Source organism: Gracilinanus agilis, chromosome 3, assembly GCF_016433145.1.
Source record: "Gracilinanus agilis isolate LMUSP501 chromosome 3, AgileGrace, whole genome shotgun sequence".
Classification (NCBI taxonomy): domain Eukaryota; kingdom Metazoa; phylum Chordata; class Mammalia; order Didelphimorphia; family Didelphidae; genus Gracilinanus; species Gracilinanus agilis.
The window spans coordinates 39,690,780-39,714,719 of NC_058132.1; the positions used below are offsets into that span (position 1 = coordinate 39,690,780).

Below are 23,940 nucleotides of genomic sequence, written 5' to 3' on the forward strand. Positions count from 1 at the left end.
GCTAGTACCTAAATAGTTCTAAAAGATGCCATATATTATCCCATTTGGTCCTTACAACAATCCTGGAAGGTAGGTACTCTTATTATTTCTATTTTAGAGATGAGTAAAATGAGGCAGGCAGAGGCTAAGTGACTTGCCCAGGGTTACACAGCTAGGAAGTATCTGAAGCCAGTTTTGAACTCTGGTCTTCCTGACTCTAAGGTCATCCCTCTTTCATTGATACCCCTAATTAACAATCAATCAACAAGCATTTTATAAAGATATTTTTATAAAAATTTTATTTTCTCAATTACATGTAAAAAATCTTTTTCAAAGAAAGAACTGTGAGAGGAGAAACACAAAAGAAAAATATATGATCAATCACATGGTTTGATAGGGATATGATTAAGGTTTTGGCTTTAAAAGATCACTCTACTGCAAATATGAATAATATGGAAGTAGGTTTTGAACAATGATACATGTATAACCCAGTGGAATTACTTGCAGCTCTGGGAGGGGAGAAGGAACAGGGGTGGAAAAAATCATGACTCATTTAACCATGAAAAAAATATTCTAAGTAAATAAATAATTTTTGGAAATATAAATAAAAAATAAAAGCCACTCTGATCATTTATGTCATAACCTGCAAATTTGAGAAACTGGCAAAAGATAGACTTAGCCAATGTTGGAGATAGCTATGGGAAGAAAAGCACACTGTTACATTATTGGTAGAACTGTCATTACTATAACCATTTTTGGGAAGCAACTTGGAATTATTCAAAAAAAGTGACTAAAATGTCAAGAAAAATAATTTTCCACATAAATTTTCTGAAGTCATATGATCCAAATAATATTCCTCCCTCCTTTATTCCCCCCCCCCCGCCTGAGATGATAAGCAATTTGATGTGCATTATACATGTATTGTCCTGCAAAATATATTTCCAATTTGGTCACTGTTGTAAGAGAATACTCATATAAAACCAAATCCCCAAAATAAAAACATAAATGAACTAATATAAACAATAGTATGCTTCGATCTGCATTTTATCTCTAATAGTTCTTTTTCTGGAGGTGGATAGCAGTCTTTGTCATAGGTTCTTTCACAGTTAGGTGATCATCATACAATACTGTTACTCTGTACAGTGTTCTCTCAGTTCTTCTTTCACTCTGTACATGTAGGTCTTTCCAGCTTTTTCTGAAATTATCTTGCTCATTGTTTTTCATAGCACAATAGTATTTTATCACTATCATATACCACAACCTGTTCAGCCATTTCCCAAATGATGGACATTCCCTCAATTTCCAATTCTTTGCCACTACAAAAAGACTAACTATAAATATTCTTATACAAATAGGTCCTTTCCTCTTTTTTATGATCTCTTTGAGACATAGACCTAGTAATAGTATTACAAGATCAAAGGTATGCACAATTTAATAGCCCTTTGAGCGTAGTTCCAAATTGTCCTCCAGAATGGTTGGATTAGTTCACAACTCCACCAACAATGTATTAGGGTCCCAATTCTACCGCATCCCCTCCAACATTTATCACTTTTCTTACTGTCATATTGGCCAATCTGCCAGGTGTAAGGTGGTACCTCAGAGTTGTTTTAGTTTTCATTTCTCTAATTGAGGGATTTAGAACATTTTTTCATATGATTATTAGCTTTGATTTCTTCATCTGAAAATTGTTTGTTCATATCTTTTGACCATTTGTCAGTTGGACAATGACTTGTATTCTTATAAATTTGACTTAGTTCTCTATAAATTTGACAAGTTAGACCTTTATCAGAGAAATGTGCTTTTTAAAAAATTGCCCAGTTTTTTTCCCCCTTCTAATCTTGGTTACTACATTGGTTTTGTTTGTGCAAAACCTCTTTAATAAAATCAAAATTATTCATTTTACATCTTGTAATGCTTCTCTATCTCCTGTTTGGTCAGAAATTCTTCCCTTCTCCATAAATCAACCAGGTAAACTATTCTACAACAAGCATTTCTTAAACATCCACTATGTGGCAAGCACACTCAGGAGATGCAAATAGATCTTCCTGACTCCAAGTCCACTGTTCTGACTTCTGCACCATTTAGCTGCTAAGAAGAACCCACCTAATTCCTCTTTCTCTTAAGATGGCTCTGACATCCTTGCTTGATCTTCTCTTTAACAGACTAATGCATCTTCATTTCCTTCGACCAATTCTTATAGGGCAGGAAGCCAAAGCTCTTCTCTATCCTGGTTACTTTGCCCCCTGTATGCTCTCCAACTTACTAATGTCCTTCTCAAACTGTGACCCCCAGAACTGAACACAACACCCTAGATATGGTCTGACCAGGGCATAGGGCAGCAGAGACCAGCTCCTCCTCCTTCCTGGAAATCCTGTCTCTCACAATGGAATCTCAGATTGCAAGAAGGTAGTCCCTCCCTCCTTGGCCCTCTGAGCACTTGCTTTCTGGCTAGGAAGCCAGACTGATGTTTTCCCCCTAAGGAGAGGGCCCTTTCAGGGGAAGAAGGAATAATTCCAAAGTTTATCTTAATGAGAAGAGACAGAAGGGCAGTTCTGTACCATTCCATCCTTTCTTTGCCTCATCTACTAACCCTGCTTGCTACTAACTAGAAGAATCCAAGTCAAGGGAGAAGAGGGTGGAAAATCTCCCTGCTTATTTGGTTAAAGAGTTTCTTCACTATTTGTTCATTCATTTGTTCAACAGAAATGTTGATAGTTTGTGACACTGTGCTTGAAACAAAGTTTTTTTTTCTTTTTTTAACATTTAATAATATTTATTTTTTAGAAAAGTTAACATGGTTACATGATTCATGCTCTTACTTTCCCTTTCACCCCCCCAACCTCTCCCCCCCCATAGCCGATGCGCATTTCCACTGGTTTTAACATGTGTCATTGATCAAGACCTATTTCCAAATTGTTGATAGTTACATTGGTGTGGTAGTTTCGAGTCTACATCCCCAATCAGGTCCGCCTCAACCCATGTGTTCAAGCAATTGCTTTTCTTATGTGTTTCCACTCCTGTAGTTCTTCCTCTGAATGTGGATAGCGTTCTTTTCCATAAATCTCTCAGAATTGTCCTAGGTCATTGCATTGCTGCTAGTACAGAAGATATTTATAGCCACGCTTTTTGTGGTGGCAAAAAACTGGAAAATGAGGGAATGCCCTTTAATTAGGGAATGGCTGAACAAACTGTGGTATATGTTGGTGATGGAATACTATTGCACTCAAAGGAATAATAAACTGGAGGAATTCCATGTGAACTGGAAAGACCTCCAGGAAGTGATGCAGAGAGAAAGGAACAGAGCCAGAAGTGTACACAGAGACCAATACACTGTGGTAAAATAGAATGTAATTGATACAAAGTTTTGATAAGATGTGATCCTTGTGTAGAGTTTTATGTTGTTCAGTTGTATCTGATCTTCATGGTCCATTTGAGGTTTTCTTGACAGAGATACTAGAGTAGTTTGCCATTTCCTTCTCCAGCTCATTTGACCGATGAGGAAACTGAGGCAAAGAGGGATAAGTGACTTGTCCAGAGTCACACAGCTGGTAAGTGGCTGAGGCTAGATTGGAACTCATGTCTTCCTGACTCCAAGCCTGGCACTCTAGCCACTGCACCATCTAGTTGGCTTCATGAAGTTTGCATTCCAATTAGAATAGGTGCTTAACAATGGACCCCCTGGGAGGTCTGGTGAAGCCTATGGACCCGTTCTCAGAATAATGTTTCTAAATGTAAAAAATAAAATCCATAGAATTACAAATGAAACCAGTCATATTGAAATATCATTATATGGGCAGCTAGGTGGGTCAGTGGATAGAGTGCTAGGCCTGAAGATGGGAGGTCCTACGTTCAAATTGCCAACTGCCTAGACCTTACCACTCTTCTGCCTTGGAGCCAATACTAAGTATCAATTCTAAAACTGAAGGTAAGAGGGAGAAGGAAGGCAGGAGGAAAAGAAGGGATGAAGGAACAAAGGAACAAAGGGAGGGAGGGAAGAAGGAAGGAACGAACGAACGAACGAACGAACAAACGAACGAACGAACGAACGAAGGAGAGAGGGAGGGAGAAAGGAAGGAAGGAAGGAGGGAGGGAGGAAGGAAGGAAGGGAAGGAGGAAGGACGGAAAGAAGGGAGGAAGGAAGGAAGGAAGGAAAGAAGGAAGGAAGGAAGGAAGGAGGGAAGGAGGAAAGGAAATACAATTATATTTTAAAAATTAAACTCCATATTAAGAACCTGAGTCAAAGGGATACGATCCCGACATAAGTAACCTTAATACACAATATTGCATAATAGGTACCTTTGAGAAGTTTAGAACAAAGTACTTTGTGGAGGCTGAGGGGATGAGATCACCTTAGGCTCCCTGGAGAAGATTTAGGACATTAAATTTAGGACAGAAAATACAGATCCTTGTGTAGTATGAACATTGTGACAGGCCACAGCTTTTTCTTTGCCCTAGCTATAATGATTTAGCTTCTTTCCATGTCATATTATGCATATTAAGTGAGTAAATTGGAACATGTAGCACAATGCTCCAGTGGCCAAGAGAAATTTCCTTCCTTTCTCTCTATTCTCCTTTGCCCTGTTCCCCTAAAAGCACAACTTTGGGTCTGAGCTCAGGCTTTTATGTCAGTATATCAGAGATCTTTAATTTCAAGTGTGAAATCTTCCTCCACCCGGAGAGATTGCAACCCATCTATAACTTACTTTCAGGGAGTTGCTTGAGGCTGAGAGAGATTAGATTGACTCCTTTGTAGTCATCTAGCAAGTACATATGAGAGGTGGAATTTGAACTCGGGTCTTCCTGACTGCAAAGTCAACAGCCTGTACCCCACTGCCTCTGGCCCAGCTTTCGCCGTGGCCAATAGCATCTCTTCCTAAGACCAACGAGCCTTGATGGCAGATCTACTTCCTAAGCACAAGAACTCCATCAAGTGTTTTATTTTTTCCTAAGACTATTTGAATAAGCTCTCGGGAAAGACACTTCGTGCCTGTCTTGTTTGCTCCCCCAGTTGCTCCACCTTTTAACTTCACCATCTGTGGCGCCAGGCTGAGTCCTCCATCCTGAGCCTTGCCCCTGGACCTTGCCTCGTAACTGGGTCTCTCCCTGTGAGCAGCAAACAGCTCACAGAGCAGCTGTGTGCTCACATAGGCTCTGGAGCAAGTGGCCGCCATCCGAGTTCTCCATCAGGGGGAGAGACAGCCCTGTGTATCCCCGATTCATTAATAATGGATTGCCAAACTCTTCCTGCTCAGCTCACTGGTCACCTAATTGACTTAGGAGAGGGCTCAGCCGCATTCATTGTCATACCACAGTAGTCATGATTCAGTTCCCCTCCAGAAAGCCACTGAGAAGACCAGTGAAGGAGCAGCCCCAGCCGAAGCCTGGGCACACTCGGCACCCTCGTCTCCGGGGATATTTGCCCCTCCCCTGTGGGCTCCTGGGTACAAGTTACATCATGCATGGGAGCTACTGTGACACGGCACCTGTGAGTGGATTTTCTCCCTTCTCCGAAAGGAAGTGAGAGATTGAGAGATTTTTTTTTTTGCTTCATGCCTACAAGAAACTCATCTCGGAGAATGCCCATTCTTGGGTGAATTACAGAACAAGATGAAACTTTGAAAACTGCCTGGGAGCTTAGCACATGATTGACAAGGAAAGGGAAGGCATTCCCCAGACACGGTTGGGATGTGAAAGGAAGATGAAATGGCCTCAACCCATCGGCCTGGCAAGTCTTCTTTAACAAGGTATTTTATGATACATTCCTGGATATTTTATATTTTTCCTTTTTCAAACATCAACCAATAAAAGATGCTACTGGTTTTGCGGGGTTGGTTTTTTTTTTCCTACTTTACCTTTGACAGTCCTTGAGTGGCACTCTGGATTCTTCATCTCCCCATGAATAAACTGTATTCCAGAAGGGAAACCAGCTTCTGGAAGACAAGCTGCTTCTGATAGATAACAAAACAAGAAGAAGGAAAAAAAAATAGAGAAACCCAAAAGAAAAAGGTGGCCACCATGCAGGTGTCTTTTGTGTGTTCAGAACATAGCCTGAAGGGCCGAGGTGCTGAAGACCGACTTGGTCGGCAGAATGCCGGCAGCCCCAGCCTGGGCACCAGGAGCAAGTTCCGGGCAGTGGCCATGGTGGCCCGGAGCCTGGGACAGCTGTCTGTGCACAACGTTCCTCCATCCAGCGACCCCAACATGAAGCAGCCTGGGATGAAATATAGGTATGAGGAGAAGCCAGATTACCCCTTGGGGAGTGGTGAGCTTCCAGCTATTCCTTGTCAGATTGTTTCGATCTGCAAATCTCTGCTCTTTCCTACTTGGGCAGCTCATGCTGTTGTGTAGCTGGGATGGGCTATTTTTAGGGCCTGGTGAATTTGTGGAGGAATAAAGATGAGCCCCAGCATCGGCCACGAGTTCCATGCCCTCCCTGCAGCAGCAGAAGGGATATCCCTAGAGATTTTCTCCTTGCATTCTTTAAAAACCCTGATGAGGTGCTTGGGTAGTTGCAGGAAAACCAATATCAAGACACCTGTTCGTTTCTCCCTCTTTCTTTGAACTTCTGTGACCGGGAATTGGATGCCAGAACGTTGCGGTTCTGGTCTCTCCATAGATGAGATCTGGCACCGGGGAAGGGCAGTGGGCATATGTGATGTATTTTCAGCTAACCTCATGTAACATCAGTTCCATTTTTGTGCACTGCGTAATGAAATATGCAAAGAAATGAATCTCAGATCCCTGAACACATGAGTTAGACCATTCTGTTCCCCTTAGGTTCGTGTTGTCATGTTTAATGCGACTTAAACTTTAGCACAGACAAATTTCAGGCAAACCAGGTTTGATTTTTCACAAGTATTTCATGAGTTGACTGTCTTATTTCTCATAGTCCAGGCAGTAATTTGAACATATTTATATCACTAAGTGAAATGTGAACTGGGGACAATAGACAGTGTCCCATATGGCTTTCTAGCTGCCAAAGGGAAGACCCTGGAAATTATTTCCCTTCTTTTTCTTTGTTACTAGAATTGTGATAGGAAACTGTTTTCAGACATAGTAGATGCTTTAATATGTGATTTCTGATTGATGGCTAATGAGATATTGCAGGAGTTGTATTAAGTAGCCCACTGGGGATGGAATCAACATGATATGGGCTGGGGCTTTGGTGCTTTTTGGTGCCCGTGTGACCTCTGAGTCAAAGACAATCATTAATGGGAGGCAGTATGGTATTGTAGGAACATCAAGTGTGGAATCTACAGCCCTGAGTTCAAGTCTCAGCTCTGTGTGACCACAAACAATTCACTTAATTTCTTTGTGCATCAGTTTTCTCATCTGCAAAAGTAATACTTAGCATACTCAATGGATAACATAGGTTAGGCACATCCCTATGTCCCATACCTAAGGCAATATCTCAGAGCCTCCCAGGCAACCCTCCAAGACCCTTAAGTTCCAAAAGAGTAGCCAGTCTGCATCAATGGAGGGAATCTCCACATTGGAAGATTCTCCATATTGATCTGGACCAAGACCAAGTCCAGTACTTAGATTCCATCTCGTTGGAAGAGAATACTTTATTAAATATAAAGCCCTAAAGTAATGTGAGCTGTTATTAATGCTTCAAAAACTAGTCACCCTGTGGAAAATAGGAGTCCTTCCCTGCAGGTGTTCTCCTGGCCCTCATCCATTTTTAGCCTAGAAATTTGAGTTGCCGATTCCTGCCCTCTCATTAGTGAAACTTTATTTCCAAGCAGGAATCAGGCAAAGCATTGCTATTTTTGAGTTTCTCAAACATGAACAGTATCAGAAGAAGCCACGAGTTGTGGCAATTATTCTCTAAAATGGTCTGCCTTCTATAACAGAAAATTGCAGCCAACCAGAGAATTTATGGAGGGATTAAGGCAATTGGTTTTAAATTGGGATTTAAATAAAGTTCTCCCAAACCAAATCCCTGCCTCCTTTTAAAAGAATCATTTCTAGATTTACATATGTTCCTCAGGATGAAACTTAAAATAGAGGTAGTCACCTTTTCTGACCAAAAGACCCCTTCCTCGTTTGTCCACAAGGCTGAGAGCCTACAGAATTATAGGAAGTTGTAGCCTTGGACTTGAAGGAAATTAACAGGTTTGCTTTTTTAATGTCTCTAACTAGCCAGTGTATTGGGGTATTTAACAGACCTTCATCATCCCAATTAAACTTTTTCTTCTTGGCATATAGTAAGCACTAAATAAATGTTTTTTTAATTCATTCTTGGGTTCTGGGTTCAACTCTGACTTCAGACACTTGCTAGCTATGTGACCCTGGGCAAGTCACTTAGCCCCCATTGCCTAGCCCTTACCACTATCTTCTGCCATGAAACCAAAACTTAGTATTGATTTTAAGATAGAAGGTAAGGGTTAAAAAAAATAAAGTGGAACTATGTCTTGTAGAAGAAACCTGGGAGATGATCTGTGTGACCAATAAGCAGGGACTATTATTGATACATCCGCTTGGAGATTTATAAGTCATAACTTTTAATCCAACTGTAAGGTTATCAATAAGATGATTGAGGAGAGAGAACTTTGAAACTCATAAAAAGCCCTAGACCAAAGGCTTTTTACCGCAGGTGGCAGGATTTCATGGTCCCCTTCTCAGATTATTGTTCTTAAATGCACAAAATAAAACATATAGAATAACAGGAAAACAATTATATTGAGATACAATTATCAAAACATTTTTTTAAAACCAAGCTTAGGGTCCTCAGGTTAGAGAATCTTTGTACTAGACAAAGGCAAGGTACTATTATTCATGTTGCTGCCTCTCTACAGAATACATCCATGTAAGGAGCGGAACCCTGGGAGCAGGAATTAGCAAGGCTGCTTATTCATTATGGGATAGGTAGTTTTCAAGGAGATCGCGGTTCCTGGGAGATCCAGAGAAGATTGGTAGTATAAGGTAGAAAGCAGCTTTGCTTATAATTGTGGCCACCAATTGCTAGAACCTAGAGAAAGCTCCCCACCCTGTCCATGCCCACTCATGGACTGTTCTGTCAATACCCGGTATGGTTATTGAAGATTTCCTGAGCCTACACAATAAGCCATTTAAGACACAAATGCCTCCAGCCTGTGGTTTACCTAATTTAGCCTTAGATCACCTGTATTTAGAAAGGGAATTTTCCTAACAGCAGTTGGGGTAACTCTCCAGGCATGCAAATTCCCAAAGGTGAGAGATCATCCTTTCTATTCAGTATCATTCTGCCCAGTCTCGATGCCAGCAGGTCCCAGGAATATTGGTACTGTGCTTTCCAGATTCTCCCTTCCCTAAGTCCTTTAGAGTGATTAAAACTACACTGCCTTATCATTTCATGGCAAGCTACCTCTAATCTGCCCAGCATTGGCAAAGTTTAAGAAATTGCATTCTTATCAAAAGAATCTCGAACATATCAAAGAAATAAAACTCATTGCATGGGTCGGAGGTGAAATATTTAACAGGAGTGAAATATTCAGTGGTTACACGATGCACACCAATGATTTCTCTGGCCAAAGGTTATTCTAATGAGTCCTCATTAGCTATTTTTTCCATGCTGCCGGAAAGATCTGAAGCAGAATTAATGAAGGCCGAAGCCGTTTGCTTTTAGAGACTTTCAATCAGCTGTTTTATCATTATGTCAAGTTTTAATTAGGGAGAAAACAGTAGGAAAGTTGACTTTCCCATTTTGAAAGTTTGGAGGCAGCTATGTGTTAGCTAGTGGGGCTTAGATCACCCCAGAATTTGTTGATCTATATTTTCCCCCTCTAGTAAGAAGTCTTCCTTTAAGATTTCAGCCTAGGGAGAAGCTGTCCCTTCCGGTTCCCTCTCCTTCTGCCTGGCAGCTGATGGCAGGACTAATACCATCATTTTAACTTGAGCAGAGCAATCGTGGGATCAGGCCACGTCCTAGTTTTTGTTCAGTTATCCTTCTGGATGGCTGGCAGAATAACAGCAAGAATCCTGGGTCCCTGGTCTTGTTCACTCTAAATACCAGGACCCCATCTCACAAAGATGGGCTGCGTCTCACTCTAGTAAAATAAGAACAGGAAGGAAATTTGAGGACATACCCTTAACATCATGTTTCCTGAGACTGGTAAGGATGGTCACCATCAGAGTATGTCAGATGAAGAATAATAGAAGGGACAGAAGCCTCGAAGGACCGTAGTTTAAAACTGAGCCTTGCCCTGTCATTCACCTGCTCTGTGACTGCAAGGATGCCAGTGTCTTCATAGCCTTTCTTTCTTCAAAAATGGGGATCATGCTTGTTTCTTTTTATTAAATTTGCAGGGGAAGGGGCTTGGAGGGAAGTCAGAGAATAGTGATATGATGCCGAAACAGAAGAAGAAAGAAAAGAGGGTCATCAAAGCACCCGTGTTTAAAATGCAGATGACAAAGGGAGTCCAGACAACTAGGATAGTATTAGAAGCTTGCAGGGCTCTGTAGGGCTCTGTGGTGGAAGAGGTTCTTATCAGAATGTGAGAAGTTGGTCCCTTCTAGGGAAGTTCAGGTGCTTAGAATAGCATTGCCTGGAAGCCTAAGTTGGTCCTTAGGATGTCCAGATTCACTGAAAAATGGAGAACATATTGATTGTCCATGGGCCACTGCAAGTCAGAGTCAGGTCTTTGTGCTCTTTCAAATTTTGCATGTGGTGAAATAAAGGGTGTTCTCTAGGAGAAAAAAGATGCACAGAACGGAACAGAAGGAAGTTCAAAAAGAGACAAGCAAGCAGGACAGCTTTGAAACTGGCATGATGAATTTAATACTTTTAAGAGAACAAAAGAACAAGCTGTAAATATTAGAAATTTGCCACTTCGTTAACAGTCATCCTTTTATGTTTTTATTTACGGAACTTTCCGTATCTGTTGGTGTTTGTCAAATTCAAAATAACAAAAAATTGAGTTTTTAATAATGAAGACAATGACGCCTGCTAGTTATGAGGCTCAGTAAGATAGTGGATATAAAAGCACCATGACACTGTAAAGGATTAAAGTAAATGGAAGTGATATTTATATATAGAGAGAAAAATATATGATTTTATATAGAACATGCTCTCTGAATATAAAAAGGGAGAATGAGGGAGCTTTATATATATATAAAATCTTTTGTGGGTCACTGATGAAGACACTTCACATTGTTTGCTGCAAACTCTATTTAGTCCAGAATTTTTATTTTCCATAAATCAGAGGAACTGGAAGGAACTTTAAAGATCCTTCCTTTTGAACTGGGGCTCATACTGTTTTTTTTTTAATTGCCTAGCCTTACATGTACAATAAGGAACAAGGCAAGATTTGAACCCAGATCCAGCCGGGGAAGCTAGGTGGTACAATGGATAGAGCTCTAGACCTGGAGTCAGGAAGACTTCAGGGGGCAGCTGGGTAGCTAAGTTGATTGAGAACCAGACCTAGAGATGGGAGGTCCTGGGTTCAAATCTGGCCTCAGACACTTTCTAACTGTGTGACCCTGGGCAAGTCACTTAACCCCCATTGCCTAGCCCTTACCACTCTTCTGCCTTGGAACCAATACATAGTATTGATTCAAAAGTGGAAGGGTTAGAGTTAAAAAAAAAAAAAAAAGACGAGTTCAAATATGGCCTCAAACCCTATATGACCCTGGGCAAGTCATTTAACCCTGTTTTCCCTGAGTTTTCTCATCTATCAAATGAGCTAGAGAAGGAAAATGGCAAATCACTCCAGTATCTTTGCCAAGAACACCCCAAATAGGGTCACAAAGAGTCAGACATGACTGAAAAATGGCTGAACAACAGCAATTTCTGATGTCCAGTCCAGGGCCCCTTCTATCACATAATAACCCACCTCTTTTTAAAAAAAAAAACTAATCACAGACGTTCTGTTTCAATCTTGAATCTGTAATATATGTATTTGCCTCCAAGTTGATTGCCTGGAAGTTGTCTACCTTGCCCAAGTCAGTGGCTCCCAACCGTCTGGAGTATGAGGAACCCTTTTTAAAATAAAAAGCTTTTGCAGAACCCCAAATGATAGTTACTTCTAGTACCACTGATTGAGAAAATGCTTTCAAGTTACTCAGAAATGCTTTTAAGCAAACTTGTGTTTTGTTAAACTCAACAACACATGTATACATATGGAACATATTGATATCCATGTGTGTAAGACTAGAGGCAATGTAGCATAGTGATAGAGAGCCAGCCTTGGAATCAAGAAGACCTGAGTTCAAGTCTTGTCTCTGATATATACTGGCTGTGTGACCTTAAGCAATTAACTTAAGATCTCAATTATCTAGGCAGCTCTCTTACAGGTTATGATTATATATTAGGCTAGACAGCTTATGACGTATAAAAAAAGGAGTTCCTGATCTTCACCAAAGAAGGGAGAGAGTTTCCTCCCCAGGACTTCCCCCATATATTGATGAAATTACAAGTCAACACAGAGACAGAGAGACAGAGGAGTGAGGAGGAGGAAGACAGAGACACAGAGAAAGAAAGTAGCTATCACTGCGGTCTGAGAGCCTGTAATCCTGTGAGGATTATCTGGATCTCTGTAAGTAAGATGTAGTGATAAGAGTCTTGGATTTCAAGTCAAAATACAGGCGTTCAAATTTTAGCTCTGTCACTTAGGATATATGTGTCCTTGGACAAGAAAAGTCACTGCAACCTCTGGGCCCATATTCCTCATTGAGGGGTTTGGACTAGGTGCTCTCTGAAGTGCCTTCTAATTTTAGGCCTATGATGCTATAAGTCACTTCGCCTTTCTTGGCCTCAGTTCCCCCATCTGTAAAATGAGAGAGTTGGACTAGATGACCTCTTAGTTCCATCGAAATCCATGACCTTAACATGAGTTCAAATCTCAATACTGCTGTCCTTAAACAAGGTCTCTGGACTTCAGTTTCTTCATCTGTAAAACGAGACAGTTTGACACAGATCCTAATGTCCCTTCCAGCTCAGTCTATCAACCAATCAGCAATTATGTTTTCAGTACCTACAATGTGCCAGGCTCTGTGCAGGGGCCTGGAGATACAAAGACAAAAAGAAAGCACAAGGAGTTTACCTTCTGTCAGGTCGCATGTTGGGGAGACAACATGTACACATATAACTATATGGAAGAGAAGACACCAAGACGTGGGGAGGAAGATGGAGACTTGAAACAGAGAGACCAGACGGGAGGCTAGTAAAGGCAAGAGATGATGGGGGCTTCAACTAGGATTGAGGCTGTGAGAACAAAGACAAGCAACCTCAGAGACCATCTAGTCTGACTTTCTCGTTTTTTACAGATGAGGAAACTGAGGTCAAGAATGGCTAAGTGACTTATAAAACTTATAAAACTACAAGGGACTTCAGAGGCCATCTAGTCTGACTCTCATGTTTTACACATGAGGAAACTGAGGCCAAGAAAGTGACTTGTAGCATCATAGACCTAAAACTAGAAGAGACTTCAGTGGCCATCTTGTCCAACCTCTCCTTTTACAGATGAGGACACTGAGGCCTTAGGAGGATACAGTGATTTACTTGCCCAAGGATACACACGCAACATAAGTAGCAAATGGGAGAGACTGCTGAGGAAGAAGCAGGACTGGGCTCTGGGGAGGAGGAAGAGTGAGAATCTGAAGGTAATTTCAAGACTGAGAAGTGGAATGCTCAGAGAGATGGCAGTACCTTTTCTGGGCTTTAGTGCCATCCTCTATAAAATCAGGAGATGGGTCTAGATGACCTGGAAGGTCCTCTCTGACATCCCATCATCCACCTGTAAAGTAAATGGCTCTCCCAGGATCCAGACTGAGGAGTCGTCCTTGACACATCTGCGTATGTAAGGGCTTAACTTGTCATGCAGTCAGTACTCCAGATGCTTGTTGAAGCCTCCACTGGGTCCCTCAGCGATCAGAGCCCAGTCCTGGTTCCCTATGGCAATGAATAACACGGCCAGCCGTGCCAAGAGAAACGCTGCATGTGTATTGCCCAGACCCAGCATTGCAGCCCAGGTGCAGGGCTGTGGTGGGGGGTTGTTTTTTTCCTAGTCAAAATTAAGAAGAAAAATCTTGATTTTTTTTCCAGATAAATTGATGTGCATTATTTTGCTGTTTAAAAAAAAATAAAGGCATCATAGACTCAGAGCTCCTTCCTCCCTTTTTCATCTACAGATGAGATATATATCAAACCTACTTGATTTTTTGACTTGGCAAGGGAAAAATTCAGAGAATATATTCTTCTGCTCCCTGACCCTTCAGAAAGCCCAAAGCACATTCTCCCTGCAGTGGAATCAGCTGGGTCTGCAGGCTTGTTTAAGGAAGAATCCTGCCCGCTGAAATCATTAAAAGTCTACTGGGGAAGGGGGCATCTGGGTATCTCAATGGATTGGGAGCCAAGCCTAGAGAGACGAGATCTAGGTTCAGATCTAGCTTCAGACACTTCTTAGCTGTGTGACCGTGGGCTAATCACGTTAACCCCCATTGCCTAGCATTTACTACTCTTCTGCCTTGGTACCAATACATAGTATTGATTTTAAGACAGAAGGTAAGGTTTTTTTTTTAAGCCTAATGGAGAGAGTCGAAGCCACTGAGGTGGTCAAGCTAAGGGGCCTTCCCAACCCCTCTCAATTCTAGAGCCCTCGCAATTTGGATTATTTCTGAGTTATCCCAACTATAGCTCTTTTGTATATATTTGTCTGCTTGTCATCTCTTCTATTAGATTGTAAGTTCCTTGAGGGCAGGGGACTGTCTCTAATAAAATATTTAAAAATCACAAAACTGAATATGTACAAAAAATGTAAATACTTAAACTTTCAAGTGATTTTTTTATATAAGATTGTAGCACTTACACTTAAAAAGTTACTAAAGCTGAAAACTACACTGAGACTTTTGGGACATCTTATACAGTGGATGGAAGGAAAGCGATCTCAGGAAAGACACAAGTTAGGGGACAACGGAGAGAGAGGATCATGAGGGCAGTGCAGAATGGAAAAAGATCTGCAGAAAGTCAGATTGGGACTCTGCCATGAAATTGCCCTGCCACTCCTGAAGGACTTATGTAAAAGAATGCTATCCACATTGAGAGAACTATGGGAGTAGAGATGCAAAAGCAAAACATATGACATCACTTATCACATGTGTAATATGGGGCTGTGACTTGGGGTTTAGGCCTTGAAAAAAATGCTTTCTAGCAAAAATGAATAATATAGAAATAGGTATTATCAAGTAACAACATTCGTACAACTCAGTGGAATTGCTTGTTGGCTCTGGGAGAGGGGAAGCAAAGAAAATGAATCATGTAAATGTGGAAAAATATTTTTAAATAAATAATTTTTAAGTGCCCAGGGAAGGCAAGATCATACAAGTTGTAAGTGTCCAAATTGGGATTCGAGCCTGGGTTTTCATATCCATTTGTTCTGTCCATCAGGTTTCCTTGGCATCTTCAGAGCACCCTAGACTAGTAGTTGTATTGGTGATCAGTAAGCAAGAAGGAGGAGGAGGAGGAAAAAAAGGAGGAGGAGGAGGAGAACAAGAACAAGAATCTTCGACCAGTTTGCCCAGTAACCTTGAGATGGGACTAAAAGAACATAGTTCCTTGGAGAGAAATTCAGGGGCAATTAGATGTAGAATAGGGGGTAACGTGCTGAACCTGGAATCAGAAAGGCTTGAGTTCAAATCCATTCTTAGATACTTACTGATTATGTTACCTCAGACAATTATTTATCCTCTGCCTGCCTCAGTTTCCTTAACTATGAAATGAGGCTAATAATAGCCCCTACCTCTCAGAGTTGTTGTGAAGTTCAAATGAGATAACATTTATAAAGCTCCTGGCACATAGTAAGTATATAATAATTAAATGCTAGTTGTAATTATTATTATATTATGGCTCCTGAAGGCTAGTAATAACTCCTACCACCACAAGCGCAGCAGAACACGTGGGGGTTGTGTCTATTTTGCCAGGGATGAGCCAGGCTGCTGAGCATCCTTCAGAAAATGCGGGAGGCCACGAGGACCCCTATTCACAGCCCAGGGCGGCCGACAGCAGCTGTTTCTCACTCCTCTTCTGCCTAATTAAGACTAGTTTTTCCTGCTTCCGACCTGAAAGTGAACTGGATATCTGAGGCTCTCCAGCCCACCCCACCATCCAAGCCCTGGCTGCACATTGCATCCCAGGTCTGTGGTTCAGCCTGGTGCACAGATGGATGCACCCACAGCACAAATTACTTCCGCCACCCTCAGACTTGGCTTCCTCCATCTGGGAACAGGAATAACCAACTAATCAGGGGGCAGCACAGCCCTCACGAAGCAAGAGGGAGAACATGGCTTTTCTTCCTGGCTCAGCTGCTGCCTCATTCTCAAAGTTGCTTCATTTCTTTGGGCCAAAATAGGTCTAACCACTGTTGCCCACCACCTCAAGGGAGATTCTCTCTTGATTGGCCAAGCTACGCTGGGCTTGAAGACACATCACTGTAACAATAATAGACTGCCCAGTCAGCCAAGGTAATCAGTATAGAGTAAAGACCACTGGGGTTTAGACTTAAAGGATCCAAAATTAGAATCCCAGCTCCAATACATTTTTTTAACTTCACAATTTTTTAAAGACATTATTATTATTGGAGGAACAAGGCAATGTAATTGGAGAAGGACTAAATTTAGAACCATAGGTTCTGGGTTTAAATGCAAGCTCTTTCTGTGTGACCTTAGACAAATTGTCTTTTTGAGCCTCAGTTTTTTCATCTGTAAAATGGAAGTATTGGACTTAACGGTCTCTGAGATCACTTCCAGCTCTGGTCTTTGGTCTAATAATTTATTAAAAAACAACTTCAGGGGACAGCTAGGTGGCACAGCAGATAAAGCACCAGTCCTGGGATTGAGAGGACCCAGGTTCAAATCTGCCCTCAGATACTTCCTATCTGTATGACCCTAGGCAAGTCGCTTAATCCTGTCCACCTAGGCCTTGCTCTTTTGTCTTAGAGTTGTTACTAACACAGAAAGTAAGAGGTTTGTTTTATAAAAAAGAAATTTCATCTCCCCAGACTTCAGTTTTCTAATTCATAAAATCAAGATAATAATCCTTATATTACTAATCTCCTGAAGATCTAGGGAAGAAAGAACTATAGAAAAGTGACCCAATAATCATGTTCAAGATAGGATTCTTTTAATAACAGGGAAAAAATCCATAAAAATACCAAGAAGAGGAGGGGAGGGCAGACAGATTTCAAAAGGGGTTGTGAAGAAAGAATGATTCTGTTGCTACCTTATGAGAGTCAATGTACACATTTTGTTTTGTTTGTTTTGTTAACAGAAGTTGATGGTTTCCTATAGCCTTTTGGGGCATGGAAGAAGAAGCCCACATTTGTTTGTTTGATAGCTAAGTTGATCATTTTAGGAATTAAATTTCTAAAAAGAGATAGGCAGGAGCAGTTGGGTAGTTCAGTGGACTGAGAACCAGGCCTAGAGACAGGAGGTCCTGGGTTCAAATCTGGCCTCAGACACTTCCTAGCTGTGTGACCCTGGGCAAGTCCCTTAACCCCCATTGCCTAACCCTCACCTCTCTTCTGCCTTGGATCCAATACACAGTATTGATTCTAAGAAAGATAAATCAGGGTTTAAAAATAATAATAAAAGACAGGAATCTCTGGTTTTAAATTAAGATCCCTTCCAAATCTAAGATCCCAGGATGCTACTCATCCAGAAATATTGCCTTCTTCACTGATGGAAGGATATATAGTATGTTCTAATGTAATATGACCGAAAGAACATGAAATTTAAAGTCATTGAACATGGGTTCAACTCCCTAACTCTGCTCGTTCCTATGTATGAGACCCTTCCCTTCCCTGGGCCTCTTTATCCCCATTTGTAAAATGAGGGGGTTGGCCTACCTGACCACTTTAGCTCTAGGTATATCATGAACCTATCAACTAGCCTAGATGAATCATAGTAATAATAATGGCCCATATTGTTAAAATACTTTACGGTCTTCCGAGCTAAGCTACCCAGGAAACTGGCTTGATTTTTGAGAGTACTAAATCTTCACATTGACTATCCATTCCCTTCAGAGCTTAGCACTTGTCATCCCATTACTGTTGGCGTTGTCCTGTATTCATAGCAATGGAAAATGTAATGATGCCTCGATTCCTCGGCGAGCACGGACTAACACAAGATATTTATTTTGCAGGAATCTAGGAAAGTCCGGATTGCGTGTCTCCTGCCTGGGTCTCGGTGAGTTGCCTCTCCCCAGGTTCAGGCTTAATGCTGTGTCCAGCAATGTCTAGCCACGGGAGGGGACTTCTCTGCCCAAGGAGGCAGCACGACTCTCTGGCCACCTGGGAAGGGAACCTTCTGGAGATGTCAAGGCAGCTGAACCCAGGGCTCCTCCGTTGCCATGACAGCAGAGCCCTTCTGAGCTGAGGAGAGAGACATCTACTGAATGTTTGCATCTGGGACTCAGAGGAAGGAGTCTGGCCATTATCCAAAGGACCCCCCTTCCTTCTGGGAAGCCAATTCTCCTTCCACCAGATAAGATTTGGCCAAATGGAAAAACCTCCCACCCTCCCGTCACCTTCACAAATACACACACAATGAAAACTATCAGGAGAACTCCTCAGGAGGTGACGAAGAGTTCCCTGTTCCCTGGAAGTCTTCAAATGAAGGCTGGGTAACCCCCTTGTCAAAAGATGTTGTCAAGGGGATTCTTCAGATACAAATCGAATTAGATGGCCTCTGAGGGCTCTTAGAATCCTGTCCCCCTTTCTGCCATATACACGCCAACCCCCTCCTCTAGAATGAGGGAGCCCTTGGGTTCTCTTTGGTATTTGGAAGGATGGCCTGGCATCCCTTTACATTACAGCCTGGCTCTGTGACTATAGGAGTCCCACTGAGAATTCAGTCTTTTGTGTATTCTGTAGATCACCGATTCTCTACGTGTAAAGAGAATCCACCCCCCACAGCACCAAAACTTCACATGTGCATGAGCAAGGACGAGCCCTGAACCATGGACTGCCCATGCTCTGAGCAAAGAGGGACAGCCACCTTCCTAGATATATCACTCTCTGACTGGTAATGTTCTTAACGGACTCTAGGGTCCAGGAGGACCTGCAGACACTGTACCAACAACTTGCTAGTTCAGAAACTCTCACGTGTGTATTTGTCTCCCTTGCAGGAACATGGGTGACCTTTGGAGGCCAGATCACCGATGAGGTAAGGATATTTTTCTGCTTCTGGGGTGTCCTTCCTGGCTTTACACAGCCTGCCTTGGAGCCCTAGAGGGCTATTTCTTCCTCCTTTTGGAATCCCATGATCCCTTCAAGGCTGAGCTCGGGTGCCACAAAGTGCTAGTGCCATCCTTCATTCCCTCTGAAAGTACTTAGCTCTATATTTGTTATCTTTCTACATACACTCCTAGACTAGAAACTGGATGGAACCTTAGGGGCCATCTCATCTACCGCCCTCATTTTTTACAGATAAGGAAACTTGAGACGACAGGTAGGGGAGGGATTTATCTAGGACACACAATTGGTGAGTTTCAAGGTTAGGATTTGAATCCAAGTTCTCTGACTCCTAATCTGGCTTCTTCCCACTATCTTCCACACTCATACCTTCTGGAGTGTAAGCTCCCTGAGGACAAGACCTAGGATTTGTTTGCTTTTTTTGACTTGTTTAGGGATCTAACACAAAACACCAGGTTTCACATATTAAACATTTATAATCTCAAAAGATAAAGGACCAGAGAGAATTGAAAATAATATTTCATTATTTCTCTTCCAATTTTTATTATTCCTATTACTTTTTCCTATTTTTATTACATTACAATTATATTTATTTCTATTATTCCTATTCCTGTTGTTCTTATTTTTATTACTATTATTCCTATTATTCCTATTTTTATTATTACCATTGTTCCTATTCTTATTATTCCTTTTACCATTTTCTCTCAACCCTAGTATCCCTAGGGAAAAGAATAAACATTTATTAAGCACCTACTATGTATATTATCTCATTTGATCCTCACAATAGCCTTGGGAGGTCGATGCTGTAATTATCTCCATTTTACCAAAATCACAAATGGACTACCTATTTATAAATTCCTGTTTACTCTGTATATTTGTCTTGAATCCAGATGCATGTCAGGTTTCCTCTAGTAGTTGGATTTTAGGGTTACATATGGTCACAGGAAAAAAACAAGAATTCTGTTTCTTTAAAGTTTTTTATCCATATGTAGGCAACTAGGTGGCACAGTGAATAGAATGCTGGACCTAGAGTCAAGAAGACTCATCTTCCTGAATTCAAATCTAGCTTTAGATAAGTTCTAGCAGTATGACCCTGGGCAAGTCATTTAACCTTGTATGCCTCAGTTTCCTCATTTGTCAAAAAAGCTGGAGAAGGAAATGGCAAACCATCTCAGTATCTTTGCCAAGAAAGCCCTAAATGGAGTCAAGAGTAGGATACTATTGAAAACAACTGAGCAACAACAAATAATTTCATCAGGCTAGGGATGTCCAAGTGTGTAAACTCCCTCCAACAAAGGCAGACCAGCAGCTCATGTGTTCTAGAGTTTTAAGAGAATTACCTAGAGTACTGAGAGGTGTCTTTCCCTTATTCACACCAATAGTTTGTGTCAAAGATAAACCTTGAACCTCAGTCTTCCTGATCCCAAAGCTGCTCCACCTTGTCTTTCCCTTAATTTCTAAAAATTATATGCAGCAACATATCCAAAACTGTCCTTACCTTTCCCTGGGGTGGGGAGTGTACAACTTGAAAATGTGAAAAGGAGACATTAATATAAAAATTAATAGATGAATTCAGCTGAGAATTTGTCCCATTTTGCAAAGATTGCTCAGTTTGTGACTTCTTTGGGAAACTATATCAAAGCAGAATTGCTTTTTTAATTACTTTTTTAAATTATTAAATTCATTAGTTTTTACTTTTCTAATTATTTCATCATATTTTTAAAAATTTAAGTTGCTTCATTCAGATTAGTTCTATAGCCAGTTTAGTTCTGTAACTGTATTAGTTGCATAGTTAGTAACTTGTGCCATAGGATATTACTTCTGGATGGCCCTAGCTGGGAGAATTAAAACAGTGAACAGAAGAGCTCCATAAAGACCAAAAGAAAACAGAAAAAGTAGTCAAAAGTTGAAATGGACGGTCTCGGTCATTAATGATTTCCTTGTCACTGGAGGACTTTAATCTGAGGCCAGATGATCATTTATCAAGCATATTATATACAGGTAATTTATCATTCAAATGGGTTTTAGACCATTTAACCTCAAAGATCCCTTCCAACTCTATGATCCCCTGGTTTTAGGATCGGATATCTTGGACAAAAAATATTTCTTAAAATTAGGATATATATAATTATGCTGACAACCCCAGGAATTATACCATCCTGACCAATGAAACCATCCAGTTTGTGAGTACTTGGAAAAGAAAGCAGCGATCATTAGGAGTTAGCATGGGTTCACTAAGAACAAGTCATATCAAACATAAATAATTTCATTTTTTCATTGCCAAATGGGTTACCATAGACATAATTTATGGTGATTCCCATGAGTCAACTAAACCTCTTCTTATATACTTATAGACAAATGGAGCTCTATGTCAGTAGTGATGGGGTAACGCATGGCCCCAAACTCTGTAGTCCATTCTCTATTATCCATGCTCTTCTCAGGTAAAGGGAATTTTTGTTTTTCATTTTCTAAACACTTCTGACTCTAAAACAGAAGAGCAACAAAGGCAAAGTGACTTGCCTAAGGTCACACAGCTAGAAAGTGTCTGAGACCAGATTTGAATCCAGGACCTACCATCTCTAGGCCTGGCACTCTATCCACTTAACCACATCCCTTAAAGGGAATTTTGTAAACACTTCATATGTGCCCAGGACTAAGATTGTGGTGTTCCTGTCACCCTCTGCCATTAAAAGATCTTCTCTGAAGAATCATCTTCCGTATTGTAGGAGTAAAAATTAATAAATACTCCTAGTTTTTAAAAATATATAGGATTTAATAAGAATCAAAAAGAAAGGTAAAAGAAAGGATTCTTTCAGTCAAGTGAGCAGAGCAAAGAGAGAGCCAGAGACTCACACCTGCAGTACTTTACCAAAAGCAAAACCCAAAAAGAGCCCCGCAGCATGAGTCTCAGCCAAATTTATCTCCCAAGCCTCTGTTTGTCAAATGAGGACGTAACTTAAAAGGATGCTGGGAATGTAGTTCAGGTGTGGCAAATTTTCCACTTGCACAGTACTAAGTTCCATAGTTCAGGAGGACATCAGTAAGCTGGAGGGTTGTCCAGACGAGTGCCTAGGATGGTGAAAAGTCCTGAATCCATTCCATTGTGAAGAAATGCTTGAAAGAATTGGGGACATTTAATCAATAGAAGAGAATATGAAGGCAAGGGGGTGTAAATCTGATAACTATGGTCAAGTATTTGATGAATAATTTGTGACAACTATTTTGTTTTAAATCAAAATTAATAAATTCAGGAGAGCTTTCCCTGCCTTCTAGCACATTTCTTGGGTACTTCCCCCAGAGTCACCCAGCACTCAAGGAACACAAACTCATTTTAATATCACCCTAAGTAAATATAGAAGCAGCGATGGCTCAGTGGTCAAGAGCAATGGACCTGGAGTCAGGAAGACGCAAGTTCAAATTTGGCCTCCAACACTTCCTAGCTGTGTGAACATGGGCAAGTCACTTCACTTCTGATTGCCTGAAAAAAAGATCCACTGGAGAAGAAAATAGCAAACCACTCCAGTGTCCTTGCTGAGAAAGCCTTATGGATAGCTATGGGCCATGGTGTATGAAGACGTGGATGGCAAAACAACAATGAACTAAATAAAATTAGGAAATCCAATCAGATTTCTAAATTCCAAACAATCCATTCCAAGTATCAGTCATTTGGAGCTAGTCTCCTCTTTCCTAGTTACCAAGTCCTGGCATTTCTACCTCCGAAAGCTCTTGCCCCTTCCCCTGGCCCACTGAACCCACCCTAATCCAGGTCCACTTCTCCTTTTGACAAGAGAGCTCTGGATTTGGAGTTGAAGGACCCGAGTTCAAGTTCCAGCTTATTACCTTGGGCACATAGAAAGCATTTAATAGAACTGCCTGCTAAGTGGGGTAATATATAGAGCTTTGGGCATAGAGTCAGGAAGACCTAGGTTCAAATTCTGCCTCACATGTATAAGAAACAACATTTTTATGCTCATTTTTCAACTCATAATGACTTGTATATCCATGTATAGCATAGCTTAGCAAAGAAAAATCCTACTTCATGTCCTAGTGTATCATAAATTGTCCCATGAACATGAAGATGTTGTGTTTGATTTTTTTTCACTATGTGACCCTGGGCAACCTTCTACCTCAGTTTCCTCAACTGTAAAATGGGGATAATAACAGTACCTACTTCACAGGATGTTCGTGGGGGTCAAATGAGATAATATTTGTAAAAAGAGCTTAATGTAGTGCCTGGCACATAGTAAGCACTTAATAAATGCTTGATACAGGCAGCTATGTAGCACCTTGGATAAAGCTCCAGGCCTGAAGCTGGGAGGTCCTAGGTTCAAATTTGACCTCAGACACTTCCTAACTGTATGAGCCCGGACAAGTCACTTAACCCTATTTTTCTAGCCTTTGCCCTTCTTCCTTAGAGTTGTCACTGAGACAGAAAGGAAAGCTTTTTTTAAGAAAACTCTTAGTGACTATATTGAGTTGACCTCTTGCTTCAGCTTCATCTTTTGCAAAGTGTAAAGTTAGAGCAGCTGATCTTTAAGGCCACCACTTCCAGCTCTGAAATTCCATGATTCTTGCCTACATGACTGAAATAGTAATCTTCCTGACACATCACTAGGACTCTATCACTTCCCTGCCAAACTAAATATAAACTACTGTCTCTACCATTCGAGACCTGTCACAATCTGGTCTTAGTCAATCATTGAACAAGCATTTATTAAATGCCAACTTTTCACCAGCCATTCTGTACCCCAACCTACCCTAACCTTAATTCATTCCCTTTTAGACATTCAGC

At 41.1% G+C, this 23,940-nt stretch overlaps 1 protein-coding gene across 1 annotated transcript in view; it reads left to right on the forward strand.

Moving 5' to 3' along the window:
• Positions 1–5,816: 5,816 nt before the first annotated feature.
• The window catches only part of KCNAB2 (potassium voltage-gated channel subfamily A regulatory beta subunit 2), a 56,244-nt gene continuing 38,120 nt past the window's right edge, over positions 5,817–23,940 (forward strand). Inside the window, 3 exon segments of the mRNA XM_044671237.1 lie at positions 5,817–6,206; positions 18,098–18,141; positions 19,082–19,119. Coding sequence (XP_044527172.1) covers positions 5,995–6,206; positions 18,098–18,141; positions 19,082–19,119 — 294 coding nt within the window. The 5' untranslated portion in view covers positions 5,817–5,994.